General features: G+C 32.9%; 1 protein-coding gene across 50 annotated transcripts in view; it reads left to right on the forward strand.

Moving 5' to 3' along the window:
- The window catches only part of RIMS1 (regulating synaptic membrane exocytosis 1), a 517,655-nt gene that overhangs the window by 386,493 nt on the left and 108,191 nt on the right, over window positions 1–22,971 (forward strand). For 16 of the 50 annotated variants that reach the window (XM_016955809.3, XM_054686029.1, XM_016955813.3 and 13 more), the window contains 2 exons: window positions 12,027–12,098; window positions 19,916–20,028. In XM_016955809.3, the coding sequence (XP_016811298.1) occupies window positions 12,027–12,098; window positions 19,916–20,028 (185 nt within the window). Of the gene's footprint in view, window positions 1–2,693; window positions 2,778–12,026; window positions 12,099–18,659; window positions 18,843–19,915; window positions 20,029–22,971 lie in introns of all 50 variants that reach the window. The other 34 variants (XM_016955811.3, XM_024357269.2, XM_016955816.3 and 31 more) reach the window with 4 other exon arrangements.

Genomic DNA, 22,971 nt, shown 5'->3' on the forward strand with positions numbered 1-22,971 from the left:
GCTGCAACATAAGTATCATTTAATTGCTTTCTGAGGCCTATCAATTCTCAATCCCCTTATGTCAATAGCACTGTTTATTTCTTGGTTAAGGTTCTCATTATTCTTTATCCCCAAAGCCAATAGCCTTATGTCATTATTTACTTAAACATTCACAAATATTTGTTTATTCTGTGCTATGCATAATGGATGCAATTATCAAAAAAAAAAAAAGCCTCACTGTATTTCCTTCTGCAGGGAGTTCACAGCCTGTTTATTCAATCCTGTAGCCTCCAGAGTGATCTTTCTTCTTTTCTTCTGATCACAGTGAAAGGAGTGGGCTCCCAAGAAATAGATGTTCCTCAATTAATGAATTTAGAATACGTGATACTAAAGTATGAATAATTTACTAAGTAACTAAGCAATGAACTTTTAGGTAGGCTGGTTTGGAAATACAAATCAAGAAAGGACCGGTTTAGTTCAACTTTATGATTAAAATCTCCAACGTAGCCTGCCATATTAGCTGGTAAAATGAAAATAGAAATGAAAGTTGAAGCTATGTATATTTCTCAATAACCAGAGTTGGGAAGAGAGATAAAGATTCTAATTTTGGTCATTCCTTGTAATAGGAAAAAAAACCAGAAGTAGCACCTATTATAGAAAGCATATAAAATATGCTAGTATATTTAAAACTTACAAAGATGTGTTATTAAAACTTAAGTGACATCTTTTCTTAGGACAAAAGCTTGGATATAAATTGATCCTGCTCTTGTTGTATCCACTGTATGTGGGAAAAAGCAAACAGATTTATTATATTGGTACTACATATCAGCATATTCAGAAGGACTCTAAGTGTACAAATATACGTGTATTAAACCAAATATTCGTTTAAAATTACCTTTTAATCGCTTGCATTCACAATTGCTTGTTTCTAAATGTACATCTTTCTCCTCCACAGCTTTCACTGCATGTTTCATAATTATGCCGTTTTTACTTGCTTTTTCTTTACTTTTATGTTTAAATAAGCACAAGGACTGGAATTTTGCCCTAGGAAGCAAGGTTATTCATAATTCTGTCCAGTTAATATTGTTACTTCACAGAAAAATACGAAGTCTATATTTGTGTTTCCAAATAACACCAAAAGTTTTAACATAACTGAGTATATACCTTAATGTAGAAAATGCCGTCGTTGTAATTCTTTTCCAATTATTTTACAACTATTTCTTCATTTTATCTATAAACAAAAGCCAGTACAGTGAAAAGAAACTTTTCAAAACATTCAGATTGGATTGACCAATCCTTTAAATAATTTTTAAAAATTAAATAAAATTAATGCAAAATGTTATTTCATCAACATTTATCACCTTTAAGAGTATGTTCCACACATTTTTATCTTCTGCTCAAAATCTGCTATTCAGTATTTTCACTTGCTTCATGGCTTCTTCAAAGCCTGACTTGAATCATGCCAAGTTTGTCTATTTAAGATAGATTAAACAAAGGCTTCCAGAGAATTTCAGAATTGAGTATCTGATGACCTCGCATATCCTGAGTGACAGAAGCCCTTTGCTATGTTTGGCCAGATGGTCTAAAATATTCAGTAAACCAAGTTATATCTGGCAAGTTTTCAAAAAGAAAACTTTCTTTTTGAAATGGTATGACTAGACTCCTTTGGATAATTATAAAATCTTATACCTAAATGAGTCCTTTAAGACTATCCAGTTATTCCTTCTTTCATACAAGAAAGCCAATATCTAGAGAAAAATATCCTGTTAGAATTTTCATATATAATAAATAAAAAATTTTAATTCTGACCCATTCAGTGTCTTATTTCCTCAGTTTTAACTAGATGTTTGAAATTTGTGTCTGTGCACAGACAGAATCTAAAGGTAGCTTAACAAAGGAATGAAACAGTTTTCTAACTTGTGTTTACTGTTAATCGCAAGAAAAGTATTATTGTAAATGCTGAGCTAAAAAGCATCCATTTAATTGACATACTTTTGCAAATAAAAACCAGTGAAACTAAAAAAAAATTAATGCTAATTTATCATTTCATGTATCTATGTTCTTTGCTTTTATTTATCAGTATCGTTTACTTACAGCTTTTAAAGTTCAGTAATTAGCCCTGTGGTTTTTGACAAGAAAACTTAAGAATTCACTGGTAGTTTTCCCATGAATTATTTCTTCATGTCACTGTTTCAACACTGAAGAACACTTTTATTTCTTCTACTTAACTGTGCTCCTTACTTTGTATTAAATTCACACATCCCCACCTTTGCAACTCTACCCAGTAATTTCAAGGCCTGGTATCACAAAATCATTGGTAGCTTATTAAACCTATTTATTCAAACATAAGCCATATTCCTAAAGATGCATCTTTAAGAACTTAAAGTTACATTAATATTTGTATATTTATAGATTAAATATGCACATAGAAGCACATTTTGGAAGAAAAAAACTACACTTAATAGGCGGATTCCAAACATCTTCCTAAATAAATTGTTTCTTTATTCACTTATAAGATTATAGGTTTTATGTTCTTAAAGTATTGTAACTTATCTTTCCAAGGCTTATAACAGTGAAGATTTTAAATTATGGAGCAAAGAATCTACACTTTGCCTTTATGGGGTGCTTTTCCAGTCCTCTTGTTCCATGTATTCTTTTATTTTAGGAGTTACTAAATGTCCTGTTTTTTCCTGTCTTGTTCACTGGGCAAACAGGGGTAGATGGTCCCCCTCCCTAGATAGGAGACGACCTCCTAGTCCCAGGATTCAAATCCAGCATGCGTCTCCGGAGAATGACAGGTACTAGTCAACTCCTCCTCACAGACAAGTGGCTTCTAGAAGCTTATAGGCCACCAACTGAAGGATAACCAAGAGAAATGTTGAATATGATGTACTTTATTCCAGGAGCCAGAGCCAGATATGTTAGATGTAGCCAACTCTAGTAAAGCACCTCAGAATATTTACTGAAATGAGGATAGCATACAAATGGCAGAGTTTAAACACAGTGAAGTCAGGATCCATTGAAAGGATGTTCTGTTTTGAAGAGCATTTGATTGTGTTTTGAATTTCTGGAAACAAATTTAAATACTGTTTTTGTTGACAAGTAAATAAAAATTCTCAGGTGCTTTAGAGTATATTAAAATCTGTCACAGAGCCTATATGTTATATTGGTTGATGGTTTTATCTCAGTTGTCTTGTTTTGCTGCTGTGTACACTTGTTAACAATGAAGTTTAGGCTTTGATTATATTAAATAATGTCTGTCTTATTAAGCAAAATACCTGGTTTTTATATATTTTATAAATATTGTATTGTTAAACACAATATTGTCCAGGGCTAAGGGGTCAGTCCCCAAGGTAGGTTTTTAAAAATAGCATCAGTGCTTTGAATCCACTTTATGCTGATATGTCAGAAGTGCCACAACATATATTTTCCATTACTTTGTTATTCTTCTCAGTGTGAAGTTGACCCAGTTTTCCTATTTTATGGTATATATATATATATATGTGTGTATATATAGGCTTTATCTTTAAATGTTTTTTCCTGACTGGTCACAAAGGTTTTTGGGTGTTTGAGATGCTTCTCTTCTGGTTCAAGCAGAAATTCAGCCAACGCATTGGTAATATTTATTCAGCAGATAAGTAGATGTGGTATCTCAGAAGCAGCATAATTAGTCATGTAAATGTACAGATTTTTTTTAGTGTGTGTGCGTACGGCAGAGTAATTTAAGCCCTAGTTAACCGTGACACAATTTATTTTATGTATTTGTAAACAATCAAGATATCCTCAGGATTTTAGCTTGAAAGAAAAAGGAAACATTGTCACCAAGAAAAAAATTAAGGTTGTTTTACAAATACTGGAAAAGACTACAAACTGATATTTTATGAAGGTTTCAGGAACATTTTAGCATCTTTTAATCTCTAAGATACTTGCCTCAATATGGTTTATATTTACATATTTGGAAATTAAATATAATTCTTTCTGCTACTGTCTGATTTCTAGGATAGAAATTCTCGGACTAGAAAAACTAGTAACCAATCTAAAAAGTATTACAAATGTAGAGTCTTCTCAAAAAAGAATATAAAATAATTGTGTAAATTCAATAAAAATTTATATCTATATTGCTACTCATTTATTCAATAAAAACTTATTGTACCCCTACTATGCACCCTATCCAAATGGCTAGGTCACAACAGTGATTAAGACAGGCAAAGTCCTGGCCATCAGGGAACTTAGAATTTTCTTTTAGAAAAGATACTTCTGTGCCAGGCATGGTAGCTCACACTTGCAATCCCAGCACTTTGAGATGCCAGGGCCAAGTGGGGAGGATTACTTGAGCCCAGGAGTTTGAGATCAGCCTGGGCACCACAGTGAGACTGCATCTCTGCAAACAGTTTCAAAATTAGCTGGGTGTGGTGGCACATGCCTGTAGTCCCAGCTACTCAGAAGGGTGAGGTGCACACACAGTCTGTGAGCCCAGGAGGTCAAGGTTGTAGTGAGCCATGGTCATACCACTGCATTCCAGCCTGGGCAACAGAGTGAGAACCTGCCCCCTCCGATCCCCAAGAAAAGAAAAAAAGAAAAGATAATTCTAGAAAACCTTTGTATGTGTTCCAAAACAAATAAAATAGTAGATTTCATCTTCTGTATTGATTGAGTATAGGAAAATTAAACATGATGATCTTTGTAATGAATATAAATGTAAGTTTATCTGGGCATTGATTAAGCAAAATGGAAATTCAAATAATACTTTCAGTTCTTACATACACGAGATGTTATTAGCTTAATTTAGTGGTATATGAATTATTCCATTTGATTGTCTCGATAGTATATATAACTATAAGAGTAGATTTTGGGACCAGAAATGATCCTTTTAGATAAGATTATTAAGATAAATTATTATTAAATACATAATTTTGAATACATGTTTTGCTTTTTTATGGTAACATATTTATAGATAAGTCCTATGTTCGACCAAAATAAATACACTTTACATCTCTTGATACTATTATTTATTACTATAGAGAATAGAGAATTATTTACAATACAATTTTATTAAAATATAAGACAAATATGTACGTATAAAATGAGAAATAAATTATGTCCACTAATGCTACATTCATAGGTTACTATGTCAACCACTTGGCAAATCGTAATGAACGTTGGCATTTCATTTCTCATCAGCTTTATTTACTCATTCAGAAGTTTCTACCAATTTCTAAATGAAGTAAATATGGCATCAGATTTGGATATAGTGAATGTTCATAAGAATTTCAGCGTTAGGTGACTTTTATTGTTGGACACTGGTAGCCAGGAAAATATTCTAAAGTTAATGACAATTTATACAATTCAACTTTGGATATCTTCTATCAGGGCCATAGTTGATTATTTTGAAAATAACATTGTAATGCAGAACGTAAATTATTCCTTAAGAGAGTTATCCAGTACATTCAAATAAATTGAAAAGCATTTAGTTGCCCTCTTGTTTCCCACAGCATATATGTGTACACAGATACATAATTTTTAGAGAACCATTTCTCCATAATTTAACAGTAAGCATTCTCAGTTTTTCTCAAGTGATACCATAGATTTATTTGGAATTAACATGAAGGTACTTTTATCTAAGAATATTTTCTAGAAATTGAGGAAATTTAAAACATTGATGAAGAAAAAATACATAAATTTGGAATCCCAGGGGATGTTTTCGATTTTAAAATTGTAGTGAAAATTTCCTTGTAGTTTTATTTCTAAAAATGTTGACCCTTAAAAAATCATCATTCCAATAACAAAGCATCTCTTTAGAAATAACATTATTTTAATACATGAAAATGCTAATGAACCTATATATACGTAATTATATGAGTGTAAATTAAATGTAGATTGAGTTGTAGCTTGAAATTAACCAAAATTTGTAAGTAGCCATTTAGAAAAAATATATTTTAATATGGCCCTGAAGCATCAGAGTTCTGAGTTTAGTGCTTACAGTTTAATCAATCGTCTTTAAGAATGAAAGGCTAGTGTAAGTTATTATTAAATAAAACTTTATTTTGGTAAATGTTTTATTCAAGAAAATGCAATATTTTCATTGGGTACATTTTGAGGTATATTTTAACATGTCACTGGCTTTACAAATCACTGCAGTGACTATCTTCAATATTTTGATTGAGAATGGTTTTTAATCTATCTATCTATCTATCTATCTATCTATCTATCTATCTATATATGATTTTTAAGGGTACAATTTAGTAGTGCATGACTCAAATACCAAAAATATTTGGTTAAATAATCTTATTTCCAGAACTTTAAATTTTTCAATTAAGTAAAGCATCCCACTATGTTTAATTCCTGAGTTGTTCTGCTAAAGTGGCTCTAGTTTCTTTTGCAGATAACCAAATTTGTGTAGTTTCCTATACCTATTAGTTGGTAGCAGCTACTTGTCTATAAGAATCCTCAACCAAGAGTATCAAGTGGTTTCTTTTGATATAAAATGAATTAATCTTATTTCTCCTTTGAAAATATTCTGGGACAAACAAATCACAAACTTTTTGCTTCCAGGATTCATGGCAGTTGCCACATATTTTCAAAGTTAGTGTAGAACCACTTATAAATAAATATAGTATATTACTTATTATTTCTTTTTGTTCTATAATATCCTTTATTATCTGTGCTTTTCAAAAATACTCTTTCTTTGAATGAACAAAGTGTATCCATGAACTAAAATATGGTGAGTCTATTTAATAGCTACAGTCGTATACATAAATATCAATAATATACAGGAAGGTAAATGTATCTTAATTGCATGCATCCATCTTCACTGCATAGGAACATCTCTTATTTAGGTTGATTCTATTCAAATTTAATTTTTCCTTCCCAAACTTAATGAGTAAATAGGGTGATAGAGATTTGCTTTGCACATTAAGACAGTATAAGCCATGTAAGTAGTAAGCCAAAATATAGACAGATATATTCTTATGATATCAGTGTTAGCTCTAATTAAGTGAAAACGTTATGTAGTAGACTTTTGTTACAGTATTTCCAAGGCAGAACAGACTATGTTTTCATTGTTATAAAATAGTCTTAAATAATTATGATTTTATTAATTTTGTCCTTTAATAAAATTTTAATGCCTTCAGAAAAGCTTTATTTACCAACGTCTTTAGAGAGTTACCCTAACTGAAATTAGTTATTGAAAAGGAAAAGAAAACACATAGATTTTAACAATTACCTCTGTTTTTCATCAGTTCATTTTACAAATCTTCACACTAAATTAATAGAAAGGAAATAATCACAGAAAATGGAACTTCAAAAGAATTGGGGTTTAAGTAGAAACATCCCATTTTCTGATTTTTACTCTAGCTTTGATTTAATAATAAAATAATTGCTTTTATACCTTACAGTTGAATGTACTTTTATAGCTTTAAAAGAATTTCTTTAGTACATTGTGAACTAGAAAGCATAAGGCAAAAAATCACACAACTATTAAGTTGTGAATAAAGGGAGAAAAACTCAAGATTCCTGATTCTTGCATGTTTAAAACCAAGTAAATATTCTTTATGAATAATGTTGTAAAGATAAAAAATTTATGCCAGAACAAAAAATCATGTTTAAACTAAAAATAAGACATAATGAAAACACTGAAACAGTGTTGTCTTGTTCACTCGTGCCCAGGGATCTCTCAAATAAACATCTAATCATTCAAAATGAACATGTGGCAGAGTCAGCAGAGAACTTAAGCACATAAGGGTGTGATGGTGTTATCCTCATCAACTTATTAAGGTCTGTCATAGCTTGGATAAGACACTTAAACTTTTGTGGACTAAGTTTCCTCATCTCTAAACTTAACTGGTTATACATGGGAAAGCTGAATTTTAATGTCCTATAGACTCTAAAATTGAGTCTATACTGCCTTGTTGCATCATGTTAAAACATACATTAGGCCCTCGATAATGACTGACAGTTCATTATGTATTATTCAGTAAACCAAAGGTCATGTTGTATTTAAGTATTTTATATTTTGCTGAAGGCCAGAAAATTATGCAGTTTTATTTTTTAATTTATTTCATTTGAGGCAAACTAGATTTTATAGCCCTAGTTAGTTCTTTTTTATTGTAATTTTTGGGCTTTCAAATTTAATGATAATACTCAAAATATTACCTTTTAAACTATCCATTCAACAAATAATTATTGAGCAACTACCATATGCTAGGTGTTGATATTACACTGATAATCCAAACAGACACAATTCCTGACCACAGGGAACTTAAAGTGGTATAAGGTAGAAAGTAATTCATTTTAGTATGATCTATTTTGTGATTACACAATTAATAGTTTCAGTAGTATGGTACATGAATATAGGTGGATTGTTCTAACCTTTCCTATTTTACATATCTCAATCCAATTTATTCTAAGACATGGCTGTGTTAAAATATACAATATTTTGGCTATAATTTGGATTCAAAATAGAAAATAACATTAGAATTTTCTATTTTATTCTCTGCTCCTTTACAGAAAATTATTGCAATTAAGCACATATCATTTTAACTTAATTTACATATTCTTTTAAGGGGTTAGAAGAATTATAAAGACATATCCTTTGTAGTTATCTTTAGAAGAATCTTTAATGGAGGTAAATTTCATTGATATTTGAAGAGAAAAAAGGGGCATCCTCAATAAGAGGGTTAAAAATGAAAACAAAAATTAAAAGGTTAGATTATGAGCCTTTGCATGAATATTTGTTATCCAGTTATAGAGCACTGGCTCTAAGTTTTATATTTTTATAGATGAGTAAGAAAACCCTTTGCCTTCAAGAAACAAATATTTAAAGCAATATTTTAATAGCACCACTTGCTAATTCCAAGTAATGCAAAAAACATAGTCAATTCTAGTTCTGTGTAATACTACAAATACTACAATACTGAGTACTACTGAAATATTTAAAATTAGCAAAACCTGTGTGTGTGTGCAGTGGTAGTGGTATTATTGCCACTTTTTAGGTAAAAGAAAACTGAAGCACAGAGACATTAAGTAATTTCACCAAAATCGCCTGGCTAGCCAGAACAGAGCTGAGATTACACCCAGTTCATTATTTTAGCCATTTATGCCAGAGATACAACATGATTACTGTTGTTCAGATTATGGACTCTCAGTTCACCTCCTGGCTAGATGTTGAATGACCATGTAAGCGAGAAAGTATTCTCTAACTCTCAATTTTCTTATTCTTAAAAAGGATAAAAGAGTAGTACCTACCTCTGGATTGGAAAGAAGATTATATGAGATAATGCAGATAAAGTGAACATGCTATCACAGAGAAAGCTCTCAGTAAATGTTATATATTATTAATATCATAATCACTGTTACAACAATCATTGATTGCTGTGATAATCTAATATATGAATCCATTACATTTTAGGAGATGAAAAGAGGAGGAAGAGTTTGAAAGTTTCACAGAGGAAATGAAATATCACTTGGGTCTAGAAATTAATAGAAGTTGCCAGGGATCAGAAGAAAAGCAGGCTATTTCAAAAAGATGCCTATAGCCCTTTGATTGTGCAGAAGTTTTATTCAAGGGTCCACCAGATTCTACACAATTTCTCTGCCTTCTCCTGCAAAATTTTTCATCTGAATCACCTCTCTTGACCCCTGCCTTCTTATTATTTCTTATTATTTCTTCCCTTTTCCTGAGATACTTTTTCTCTAACAATATACATGGGTATCTCCTTCACTTTACATCTTTGCTAAAATGTCACCATTTCAATAAGTCCTTTCCAACCACCCTACTTAAAATTGCAATATGCCCCTGCCCCTAAACTCCCACCTTCTTACCCTGGTTTACTTTTGTTGTTGACATGTATCACCTTTTCCCATACTATATAATGTACTTGTTTGAGCTACTTTTTGTTGTTTATTTTTTGTCTTGTATCAACAAAGTGTACATTTCTTGAAGGTAGAGAGAATTGTGTATTTTTTTCCACAGACATATTCCAACCACCTAGAACAGTGCCTAGTATATATACATGCACAAGTGTTTGTTGGATGAATGAATGAATGAGTGGAAATTTTAATGACAGTGAGTTTTGTGGGTCTTCCTGAATCTCTCCACTCTCATCTGCTCTACTTGTGCTGAAGATGAGAAAAGGAGCATTTGATCTTCCAGTCAGTTGCCTTGAGCACTGTGGGGACCAAGCATAAATTTCCCATAACTATTTTTATTTTGAGCTCCAATACCTCCTGAGCCTGCAGATCTAATTACTAATCCTTTCTTCTCCCCTTACTTCTCATCCTCCCACTATGCTTATGCCTTCTTCCCTGTGCTTCAGGAACAAGATTCCATTCCCAACAACCATGTCTCATTGATTTCAGCCATGAAATCAATCATGAAATCTCTGCCCCCCTACCACCCATGATCCCCTCTCCTGACCACAGAAGCAATAAAGTAAATAAGAACCTTAATGTCAGAGAGAGAGAGTCATCTGTTAGTGATATCCCAGCACCTGATTTCATGGTTTCATTTCTTCCTTCCAGAACAGATACACACATACGGCATGTGCCAGAATCTCTCTCTTCCACTCTCTTTGCTGTATAGTATAGAACAGAAACAGCTTAGGAGCCAGATAAACTTAGATTTTAATCCTAGCTTTGCCACTTTCTAACTGAGTAGCTTTTCCCTGAGCCTGTTTCTTCACCTATAAAATGGAAATGACACATTCTTAAAGGATTTTCATGGAGTTTAAGTAAGTTCATATCCCCCTCAGTGCCTGACATAGTTATCCCTCAATATATTGAGTACGCTCTTTTCCAACCGGTAAGGGAATATGATGTCTCACTCCTCTATTTCTTCCTTTTTTATCTTAAAAGTGGTATGTCAGATTAACATGAGTCTGAAAACACACAGCTGAAACCCTGAATTGAAGGGGCAAGAGAGTGTGAACACAATTTCTGGCGAAAGCGGAAGAGATTGGGAGAGATGAGCAGTCCCAGAACTCTGTAACAGCCTGTGAAGGCTTGTACCTTGATATGTGTTCCTAGTGCCTAGCAGAACTTGGTATATACTAGATACTTAATTAGGATTTCACACATTAATAAGTAAAGACAGATATTTTTCTCAACATTGTTGGGAGAAAGGGATATCAGTAAAGAAAAATAAGCTTAATTTGTAGATAATTAATAATTAATATTAAATGCACATTCCTAGGGTTTCTCTCTCTTTTTTTGTAATAAATGTGAGCTTCTTGACCACAATATTTTACATTACTTATTTCAAATATATGGTACTGAAGACATTTTAGGCTAATTAGACATATGTAAGCTGCTGTGGGGAAGCAAACTTTTTATAGAAAAATTATTTCTGTGGGAAAAATGCATTTCAAGTGTTCAGTGCACATATGTACTTTTAAAAAGTAGAATAAACTGGGGAATATGATTTGTAATGTGATTAAAATGCTATGTGCTTTTAAAAATGCTATGTAATTTATAAAAGCATCTTTATGAAAAATTTTAAAATGATTTTAATACTTTATATAAATACTTTCATTTATATAAAACATCTTTAACTGTAGCATTTTTCTTCTCTTTTCTTCACAATTTGTGGGGGACAAAACAAAAAAAATCTTTGTAGCACCAAGTTTCAACTTGTAAAAGTAGGGGGCATTTCACCCCTTTGAAGCCTTTCAGCACCTAAACTATTACCATCATCACATTTATCATTATTACATTTCACCATTGCATTTGTTTGCTCATCAGCAGAGGCCGAGTTGCTCAGTAGGGGTTCATATTAGATCATTGTTGTAGACATACTTGTCTAGACTAATGAAATGTCAGCTTCTCGTGTCTTCTATTGGGCAACTTGTGTCTTCCACTTGGCACCAATTCTGGTTTTCATTTTATTCATTCATTCATTCATTTATTTGTTTATTTAGTTTTGAAAAGTACTGACTGACAAAATCATTTAGGTAATATAGTTGCCATTTTTCATGTCTATTGTGTTTATCATTGTATGATGTTAATGTAGCTTTATTCATCATATATTTTGTGTTTAACATTTCATTCCACAGGCACTCCAGAAAGTCTGAAAGATCTAGCATCCAAAAACAGACTAGGAAAGGCACTGCCTCTGATGCAGAAAGGTAGGCTTGGTGTTGTGGTGTGCTGACATCTTCCATTTTATGAATATATTTAGGGGTGCTGTCACTCTCATTTTACATGATCAGTTCTTAAACACAAATTGTGATGTTTAAAGGCATTCATGTAACTAAACCTACCCCTAAATGGAAATGATCTCATTGAAGAAGTAAGAGAAGGATAATTTCAAGGCGGTTCTTAAATCTTAGGGTTTAAAAAATAATTATGTATTTCTCTTAGTGATCATTCTGATTACTAATAAGGATTAAATCCATACTCATTCCTATATACATATTAGGACATTAATATTTTGTTTCTGATATCTTTTAAATGTTACCAATGAATGTAGTGCCTGGAATATGCAAATTATTGACTGTCTTATTTATCTAAATAATGCCATCTTTTAAAAAAATCACTTTTCTACAAATGTATATTCTAATATTCTACTGGTATATTATAACCAAGGATATACATTGAGTTAATGTAAAATTATAAGGGATTACTAACCTTTTGTTTGCAATTTGTCCAATTCCACAAAGGTTTTAAGTATTTTTAGGTACAACATATTGACACTTTTTTTTAACATAGTGTTAAAAGACCTAAGAATTGCAACTAACATATATTCATTCACCCATTCATTTATCCAACAATGACTGAGAGCATGTAAAGGGACACAGATGTAAATGAATGAGTATATTCAAGTATCATAGCTTTCATTATAGAGGCATGCACAGGTACAGTATGAACACAAGGAAAGTTGTGCAGTAAGGATGAAATTAGGAAATGCTTCATAAACAGATGTCCCTTGAGCTAAATCCAGATACATAAAAGTATGTGTGAAGAGTGGAGTATTCTGAGAGGGGACAACGTGAGAAAACACTGAGATTGGAAATACTATCTTGAGTTTGGGGAAATGGTACCAGTTTTGGGATGGAGAACAGGATTCAGTGGATAGAAAAGAGGCCTGAAAATAAAATTGGAGAAATTCTGAGAGGTTAAATGAATGACATCACTATGCCATGTTAATACCATGCTAAAGAATTTCAACTTCTTTATTGATCTGTGAGCCACAGATGTGCTTTAAACATGGGAGGCAGAGGATCAGTTTTGAGTTCCAAAATTATAGATCACTTTGACTGATTTTTGGAAGGTAGATCAAAGGATCTAGGGGTAGATGCAAGGCATCAGCCAGGCTATCTCAATAGGCCTAGTAGAGATAGAATTTGTACAATTCAGTGATTCATTCAGTTAACAGATATATACCAACTATGTGCTAAGTTCAAGTAGTAAAATAGCAAGTAGCAAAAAAGAAAAGCTTTCCAGAGGATGTTAACACTGAGTTGAGATCTGAAAAATGAGTAGGTGTGAGACATATCAAGGGATGTGGTAGGTAAAAGGGAGATGAAATTTATTTCTGGACAGTGGTCCATGGAGAAATTGACTATTTAGGGAACTTGATTCACAATGGAATAAGGGTACAGGGGACCCATGAAAAGTGTTGAGTAGTACAAGGAGTTGGACTTTGAGGAAGGAAATTGATCAATCGATAGATAGATAGCCTTTGATGAAACAATGTTTGTATTTTCACATTCTTTAATCCCAGCTCAGTTAACTGCAATTTCTTTACCATCATTGTAAATAACTATAATTTCTTAGATAAATTTTCAATCTTCAACCATCATTTTCAGCCCCCTCTACACAATTTCAATTATTTTGACATGATTAAACCTTTTCCTTGAAGTTGTATTCTTTTAATTCTATTCAGTATTCTTTCATTCATTTTTTAAAAATACTAGTTGAGTCTGGTCATGGTGGCTCACACCTGTAATACCAGCACTTTGGGAGGCCAAGGCAGGCAGATCACCTGAGGTCGGGAGTTTGAGACTAACCTGACCAACATGGAGAAACCCCATCTCTACTAAAAATACAAAAGTAGCTGGGCCTGGTGGCACATGCCTGTAATCCCAGCTACTCGGGAGGCTGAGGCAGGAGAATTGCTTGAACCTAGGAGGCGGAGGTTGCGGTGAGCCAAGATTGCGCCATTACACTCCAGCCTGGGCAACAAGAGCAAAACTCCATCTCAAAAAAAAAAAAAAAATGCTAGTTGAGTGACTACTGTGTGTAGTTATATATTAAGGATACATCAGTGAACAAGTTTTTTTGGCAATAAGATACTATTTTAGAAAATGATAGATGATGCCAGTGTCAGCTGGAGGTGCTTAACTCCAGATTAATGATATTGAGGCATCTGCCTTTGCAACTCTGAAATGTAATCTGTGGATAAACACAAATCCTCCAATCAGAATAGCAAGGATTTGATTGACTTTCATTTTCAAATGTATGACACTTATGAATCATATTCATAGTACTCTTGCCTTTCCTTTGCTTATAGTTTAAAGTAGAAAGCTGTAACCTTTTAGATGTGTTTGATTATAATTAAAGCTTTTCATTGATTTTTATTAGAGTGTAAACTACATGCCTAGTTTCTTTGTGAATTGTTGAATAGCAGGTTACAAAAGAAGAACTGGCCTGGGTTTTCTAATTTATGTTAGCTCTGAATAAGAGCTATCAAGAAGATACCTTGAATTTACATCAAGCTACACGTGAACCGAAGACACAGTATAAATGCTTTGGACACTGACTCCTGGCCTTTGAGAGTTGATAACTTCCCAAAAGGAGTCATACTACACAGTTTTGCACTGGTTTCTGGCGAAATTTGCTGTTTAATGATCATAATTTTAAAGGCCTTTTATTGCCCTCAACAAATGTAACCTCATGACAGATAGCCTTTTAAGAATATATTTTGAAAGAGATGATGACCAGTTGTCGTTAGGAGACAAGTAGAACTGATTTATATTTTTTGTGTCAAGCCACTTAAAGAAATGCATCATATTTTCTTGGGAAGCTTCTTGATAAGATAAAAGTCTAGCTTTTCATCTTCATGTGAATTCACCCGTGAGAACTGCTGCCCATCATTTCTGCATTCCATTCTAGTGACTTTTCTTCCTGTAGAAACTACACTCTACATTCTAACTTGGGGATGCCTTATTTCTTTATTTGGACTACTATTTAGAATTGCTTACATATGCATTTTATGGTGTGTTATTGCAAAAGAGCCTGTGCAGGCCTGTAACGGACCAGCACAGTAGGAACCACTTTGAAAATTTGACCTTAAATACCACATACATGTCCATTCTTTAACAAGTTGTTTAAAAACAAAAACAAATAACAGAACTACATTGCTTTTAGGCTTTGGTAGAAGCAATTTACTGCAAGTCCATTTGCAGCAACAAAAATGTCTGACTAAAGACGCAAATTTTTATTGAGAAGTATGTTTTACTTAAGTGTAAATCAAAACTCTAGTCTTAGATGAAGGAGAGTAGGCATGGATTGAACTTAGTGGTAAATGTTTAGATACATACTTGAAGATGGTAAACTTAGGGTCAGGCATACATAAGTTTGAATTAAACTTTTGCTCTGCAAACTTTTTTTTTTTTTTTTTGGAGATGGAGTCTTGCTCTGTCACCCAGGCTGGAGTGTGATCACACGATGTTGGCTCACTGCAGCCTCTGCCTCCTGGGTTCAAGTGATTCTCCTGCCTCAGCCTCCTGAGTAGCTGGATTACAGGTGCGCGCTACACGCCCGGCTAATTTTTGTATTTTTAGTAGAGACGGGGTTTCACCATGTTGGTCAGGCTGCTCTTGAACTCCTGACCTTGTGATCCACCTGCCTCAGCCTCCCATAGTGGCATGAGCCACCACGCGCGGCCGCAAACCTCATTTTTTAAAAATGAGGAGATGTAAATATACATAATAGAGTAGGTATTTGTTAAATACCATTGTCCATATATTTTGATTCCACAAACTCTCAAACACAGTTCTGTTAAGTCCTGCCAAATAATTTGATACTTGGACATATGGTTTGTGTTAAAAGATTCATGGTACATCCTGAGATGTGAAATTACCACTTTTTTCTCATGATACACAAACAATCCTATCTCACTAGACAGAAAAGAGAGCAAGCATTGGAGCTGGACAGACCTGTGTGGATCCTGCCTCTACCACATTTTAGCTGTTTATCTTTCTCCAGGTCACTCTATGACCCTCAGTCATAATAAAATAAAATAAAATAAATAAAATAAAATAAAATAGTAATAACGCTTCTTAGTGTGTGAGAATACAAAAAGGTACATATGTATATACTTGTGTGTATAAACCTATAGATACATATATGCATGAATACATGCATGCCTGCATATGCGCACAAACACTTTCAGTTCCTGGCATGAATAGATGACCCTATATTGATGCTCAGTAAGGAATAGCTGTTACTGTTATGTTATTTATCCATCCTACACTCCCTGTTTCATTCTCTAACAGGTTGTTCTAAATCTCTATCATTCTTCTTACATCCTTACATTCTTAGCACATCCCATTTCATTGAAAAGATCAGGGCACAACAGCCTGGATTCTTTCAACTTTACACTCTGTACCTCAGAATTTCTTGATTAATTGTCCTTTCCTCTTGCCTAAAAACAAACTATACTTGGTTCTATTATCTCTCCTCTGCAAAACCTTGCTCTTCTCTCTCTAAGCTCTGCATTTTTCCTCTACCCAGCTTCCCCTTCATAATTCAGCATTGCTACCACATTCCTTTCTTCCTCTGGCAAAGTGGCTTTCTACGCTTCTCCTTTGGTCTGTGATCTCATGCTTGTTACAGAGTGGCTGGGGGCGGGAACTCTTTTATTATTGAGGGACTTTTCATGTCAAAGAAAAAAACATATCTTGTGCTAAACGATTAACCTCAAACATTACAGGCTGTTTTCAGACACTGCAAGCCTCGTGGCTCAGGAGATGGAACACTATATGTGGTTGAGCTGTGAATATTCACCCAGGAAGCCATTTATTTGCTCCTGAAATTGCTTTTTATACTTTTGCCATTTAGTTTGATGCCACAGAAAGTTCACCGAAATTTTTTACATTTCAAGTCACATTTGAGTTTTTCTTTTAGTGCTTGTGAATTGCTTTAAGGAGTGGAGCAAGATTTAAGTGAAATTGTAATATCCGTGAAATTTCTCAGTACTAAGGTGAAAACTGTATAATTCCATTTGCGAGCCACATTTAGAAAGAGTATCTTGAACAAAGATTGAAGTTTATTGTCATGATAATGACTTTTAAAGAGTAATAGATAAAACTCTCATCACTGGAAAGGACTTGATCATGTACTCTATCCCATAGAAATTCATTCTATGTAGTTGAGTTAATGTGAAAAGCCAATTTGGAATAAACAGTTTTAATATATAGAACACTATGAGTTACTTTTTATTTTAATTTGGAAATTGAGGTAACAGCCCAGGTTTCAGCATTTGAATTACGACGTGATAAAGCATTAATTTATAGCTCAAGAAAGTAAAATACGCCTTTATTAAAGACCTAAGCTGAACATCTTTTTGTTATCTTCAACCTGACATTTTCCTGTTTTGTTGTTCTTGAATGAATAAGGTACTCAGAATCAAAATCATTATAGCTATAAAAATCATTTTACTTAAAAGAAAAATTGCCAATCTGAATAGAAGTTGAATGACACTCCTTTATGTGCTTTTGGTGATAAATATGTATTCTTTATTCTCACACATTTTTAGTCACTAAGTGAATTTTACAGTATTGCTTTAAAAAGGGATGAGGTATCATTTTATTCTTTCTGTCAAAATAATACCTGCTAGGTGTTTTAATCATGCATTTTATTTAAAATAAATAACCAAAATCAATGAAAAAGGCAAAAGCATGCATTAAAAAATAAGTACATCTATATAAACATCAGTTGTTTATTTTTAATTCATTAATTGGCTTTATAATAATTTTAAACGCCATAGTAATATAGTTGTCAAAATATGGACACATACATTTTCAGGTATTGTTATATCTGAGAGAACATGTTTTTATCCATATTTCAGCCATTTATATTTAATCAGGTGTATAATTAATGGAGCATTCTCCACCTTATATTGTTTTAATTTTTGTCTACTTAGACTAACCTCAAAAGGCAGGCTTCTTTTGTTGTTTTTGGCATAGTCTTGCTTATTACAGAGTAAAATTATGAACATTGTAAAAATATAGAGGCCTACAGTATTTCTTCTTGAAGGCAAGCACTTGAAGCTTTCCTGTATTCATCATCCTAATTACAGTCACTCATTCAAGCAACATACCTTTATTGAGCTCTTGCTATCTGTGCAGCTGTGTTGTAGTCACTTGAGATACAGCTCTATAAAACAAAACAAAACAAAACAAAAAAAACAGAGACAGGAGTCTCTGCTGTTGGTGGAACATACAAGAGGTTTATTACATTAGAGCAACACCAATTAGTCTTTAAAAACCACATGGCGTTCACATTTGCAATAATAACTTGTCAGTTTGATTTGAATTCCATTTCAATAATTGCGTGATGGGTTCTCTTCTTTGAAATTACTGTCATGTACGAGTAACCAGGTTTTCCTTGGACGAATGTGTTGGTATCAAAGTTAATGTGAACCTGCTGACTGAAGATCTTTTTTGGCCCTAATGTTTTAGGGTTCTCCCAACATGTCTTTCTAGAAGGGGACACGCAGCCCCAAGAGCAACTGATCAGCCAGTCATTAGGGGAAAACATCCTGCTCGCTCAAGGTCGAGTGAGCACTCTAGTATCAGAACACTGTGTTCTATGCACCACCTTGTCCCTGGAGGGTCGGCGCCACCTTCTCCGCTTCTGACAAGGTCGCTATTCAGTGTCCCCCTCAGCATTCATGTCCTGCCTCCGGGTGTTGGTGTGGTGTTGTACCTTCCTGAGCACTTGAAGCTTTCACTCATTTTGACACCATAACTTTTAATCCTTTCTTTGTGACACTTAAATCTCTCTCACATCCTCTATTACTTGCATCTATCTTCACTGTGCTGGTGGTATACTATAGTTTCTGCCAATTAGCTCTCATTGAAAATTAAATTTGGCTGTGTTATGTCCTTTCATCTGTTTGTGGCATATTCATATATAATTTTTTTAATTATGTGAAATTTTTATGATAAATTACTTGGAGTTAAATGTGTGCTTACTTTAAAAAGCATAAGAGGAAATTTTAAAAATCTTTTATATGTGTTCAGTAAAGTGTTAAGAGTGTTTTAAAGTTCTTCAGTTTGAAAAGTGTTTAAATGCCAACAGATGGAGGTCCGCTTAATCCTGGGCAGTAGTAATATATCGGCACACTTCTCAAACTTTTATTTGTAATTTTAATGCTAGCACCAGTGTATTTCATAACATATGTCCAGGATTATTTTAAATATCTTTCAAATTTGTTCCTATTTAGAAATAAAGTACAAGTGAGTGGTAATTTATAAAAGTCTGCAGCTAGAATTCTTAGCAGTTATAAATAATTCTATAGTCAATATCAATTTAAGAGTAGCAGTTTAGGCAACAGCCTTTCTTGCCTCATTTATCCATATTGTTAAGATCCAGAGGCTGTAATTAGATGTATTTGGTTCAGTACTGCCAAAACTGAATAACTTGCCCAGGTAGAACAACTTAATAGAAAGTTAATGAAAAGAAGTGAATTGGATTCTGCTCAGTTTAAGAATTCATTATGTAGAACTGTGTGTGGTGCACATTGCCCTATCTCATTTAACCCCTTTTTGTAATATTCCATTTACACATATCATAAAAAGTGTTTGATTCTGCTCCCATTGGCCCAGTGAGGGGGTTTATGTCTATTTTAATCGTAACAGAAAGGAGGAAAAGATTTTTGTCAGACCACATTGGAATTTCATTGTTTCATGCCCGCTTTGCTTTTTGCCTGCAGAATGCACCGTCAGAGAAGTCCAACACAATCTCCTCCAGCAGACACATCGTTCAGCAGTCGCAGGGGAAGACAGCTCCCACAAGTGCCAGTGAGAAGCGGCAGTATAGAACAAGGTATCCGATAAAGAGAGATCATTGTCCAAAAATCTTGGATTTGAGTACCTCCTCTATTTATACCCCTTTTATTAAATGAATAGTATTTTGATTATATGTAGTTTGCTGCATCCTAAAAATTTGATTTTCTTACAGTTTTATCCCCAACACCTAGTGACAGTGGTTCATGGCATGCACTCAGTTTTTGCTGAGTGAGTTTTGCTGGATGATTGAATTTTAGATGGTCATTTAACAGAAGGGATTTAGGCCTAGAAACATCTTATTCCAAAGTGACAAAGGAAAAAAATAAAATTTAAAAATCTCATTGCAATATGGCATTTTATGTGTTAAAAGAATATTTTACCTTTTAAAAGATTTTTTAAAAATTAATCATACTGAATCCTTTACAAATTTTTTAATTTAACTTGATTAGCAGTAGCCTATATTTTAAGTTTGATGATGAAAAAAATGACAGAACACATGTTTTAGTGTCTTCAGCAGTTCATATTGCTTAAAGATTTCCTTATTTTATGCATATATTATTTCATTTTCTGAGCAACAAAGAAAGAGAAAGAGAGAGAGAATGTATACGGTCTGATTTTAGTAGAAACTAAATTCTCTAAACTACCTGAGCTAGATGATTTAGACACTACGTTAAAATAGTATTCTTCATGTGACCCAAAGTGCTATCACGTATCTTAGTAGATGACATGACTTGTTATCATTATTTTTTATCACATATTTTTAATCAGGGATTTGGTAAGCAATTTACTAAAATAATTTCTACTTTGGGATTGTAATATAAATGTAGTAGAATTACTTTTAAGATATTTATTAAAAACCTTTATCCCTATGAAACAACTGAAAGGTTAACACTTTGAATATTTTTTTCAGCAGTGTTATTGTTGCTGATGGAAAACTTGCATTTCATTTTATATTGAGGGTACGGGGGTACATGTTTTTCTCACTTAATTCAAGTGATTTACTGAATGTATCACACATATGTCAAAGATCTCAGAAGGTAAATGCATTGTTTCAAAGACTGATGTGGCATAGATTGCCATGCAGAATACTTGATTATGGAAAACTTAGTGTAGATTTTTAAAGGTATCAACTTATTAATAGAGTAACACTGGTGTGATAAACTCTGAGTTTATATTTTTTAAAATACATTCTATTGATACTCCATGCTTTAGTTTTCAGGGTTGCTAAAAAGGTATTCATTTAGTGAATCATGAAAATATGATGCATTGTGAAACTCTGACTTTCTTTTTTAAAATCGCAGTTAATTCATTGGAATTATTCATTGACATGTTTAACATTTTTCCTCTCCTCTCTGGGAACATTTTAAAATTATTCATAATTAATCTGACAATAACCCAGATGAAATTGTTTTAAAATTTATTTTTTAAAACAAAAGTTGGTGTTTATTTAAATTATCTATTCATGAGCTCCTGTTGCACAACTGAAAGAACTACAAATGTGGGTGTTTAGTTACAAACTCGGTCTTACCGATCATATTTTGCTAAAGATTGATATTCTAAAAGTCATGTGCTCCTAAAATTCTTTGCATTTCCTCCAGTTGCAAATAAAACATTTTATGGGTTCAAAAGCATATAAGGGTACTGCATATAACTCTCCTATAGTGAGATTCTGATTACATTATTTCTGTAGAAATAAGAATTCCTTCCACAAAATAAGTTGTATTGTATGTTGGATTTTGGTTTTTTAAAAAAGCTCATGTTCTATTGTTAATATAAATGTTACTGTTTATGATATTCATATTCACAGTTGTCTTTCAGAGAAATCATCAATTTGTAAGGATTGAATTGAGGTGGGAAGAAGGGAATGACTACATTGGTGGAGTTACTTTGATATTTAATATGACAAATACACTAATAAACATTTTGGTTATTTGAGTTTCCTGAAATATATGATCTTTAGAGTTATATACATACAGCTTTTAAAAAATGTGACAACAAGCATGTATTTTATATATCTATATATCTAAATGTTCTATAAATAAAAGAGACCTGGTTGGTGTTTTTTATGATATAAATATGTGCTTTGGGACTTTTGGTAAATGATTATACTGTCTGCCATCATCTTTTTATGGTTCTATTTCAAAATGAACAGTCCACATGACAGCTTTGTTTGTCCTAAAATATGTTTAAAAAAGTAAATTTTAATTTGATTTATGAGTTAGATAGGATTTAGCATGTTCTATTTAAGATTGATTTCATTGTTGTTCTTAAGGCTGTAGAATTATGCCATTTTATTATTTTGAAATTACTTGTTAAATTTTAGTTCCATCTCCCATGAAGATTAATGCTGACCACAGTCTGTTACAATTGGTTAAGCCCCTACTGCACTTGACTTCCTTCCCATTTTTAAAAAATTTTTAACAAAGGGTGATTTTCTGTTTAGAAATAATTTGATAAGCAGCTGATTGGTAAGAACAAATATTTCAAATGGTTTAGATTACTAGATACTGATACACCTTCTTGAGGCACTTATAAAATAATTTTATTCATATACCGTTTCTGGGTACAGTTATCTACATTACTGATTTTGGAATGTATGCCAGGACAATTTGACTGTTTCACTGGAAGTATTTTTTTTCTTATAAATCAAATATACCACTCTCTATTTATACCATAAAGGCAGTATCTCTTAAAGGCTAACATATCATTTGGAAACACATGTTTAATCAATTTTTGAAAAGGTGTTTTAAAGTTCATTTTAAAAATTGAGAATGCTAGCCTATTTGCTACATAGAGCCAGATTATGTTGAAGTAGATTTAGGGGAAAAACAAAGAGGTGATCACAATACAGATTTTTGCGGTAGAGTACTTGAAAAAGTAGCCTTATAATTTAAGTAACTCTAATGGTATGTGATAATTGAAAGCAAAGACTTCCACAAAATTTTTCTGGTTATATTTCAACACAATATCCCAGCATATC

This window comes from Pan troglodytes, chromosome 5 (assembly GCF_028858775.2).
Source record: "Pan troglodytes isolate AG18354 chromosome 5, NHGRI_mPanTro3-v2.0_pri, whole genome shotgun sequence".
In the NCBI taxonomy this organism is placed as follows: Eukaryota; Metazoa; Chordata; class Mammalia; order Primates; family Hominidae; genus Pan; species Pan troglodytes.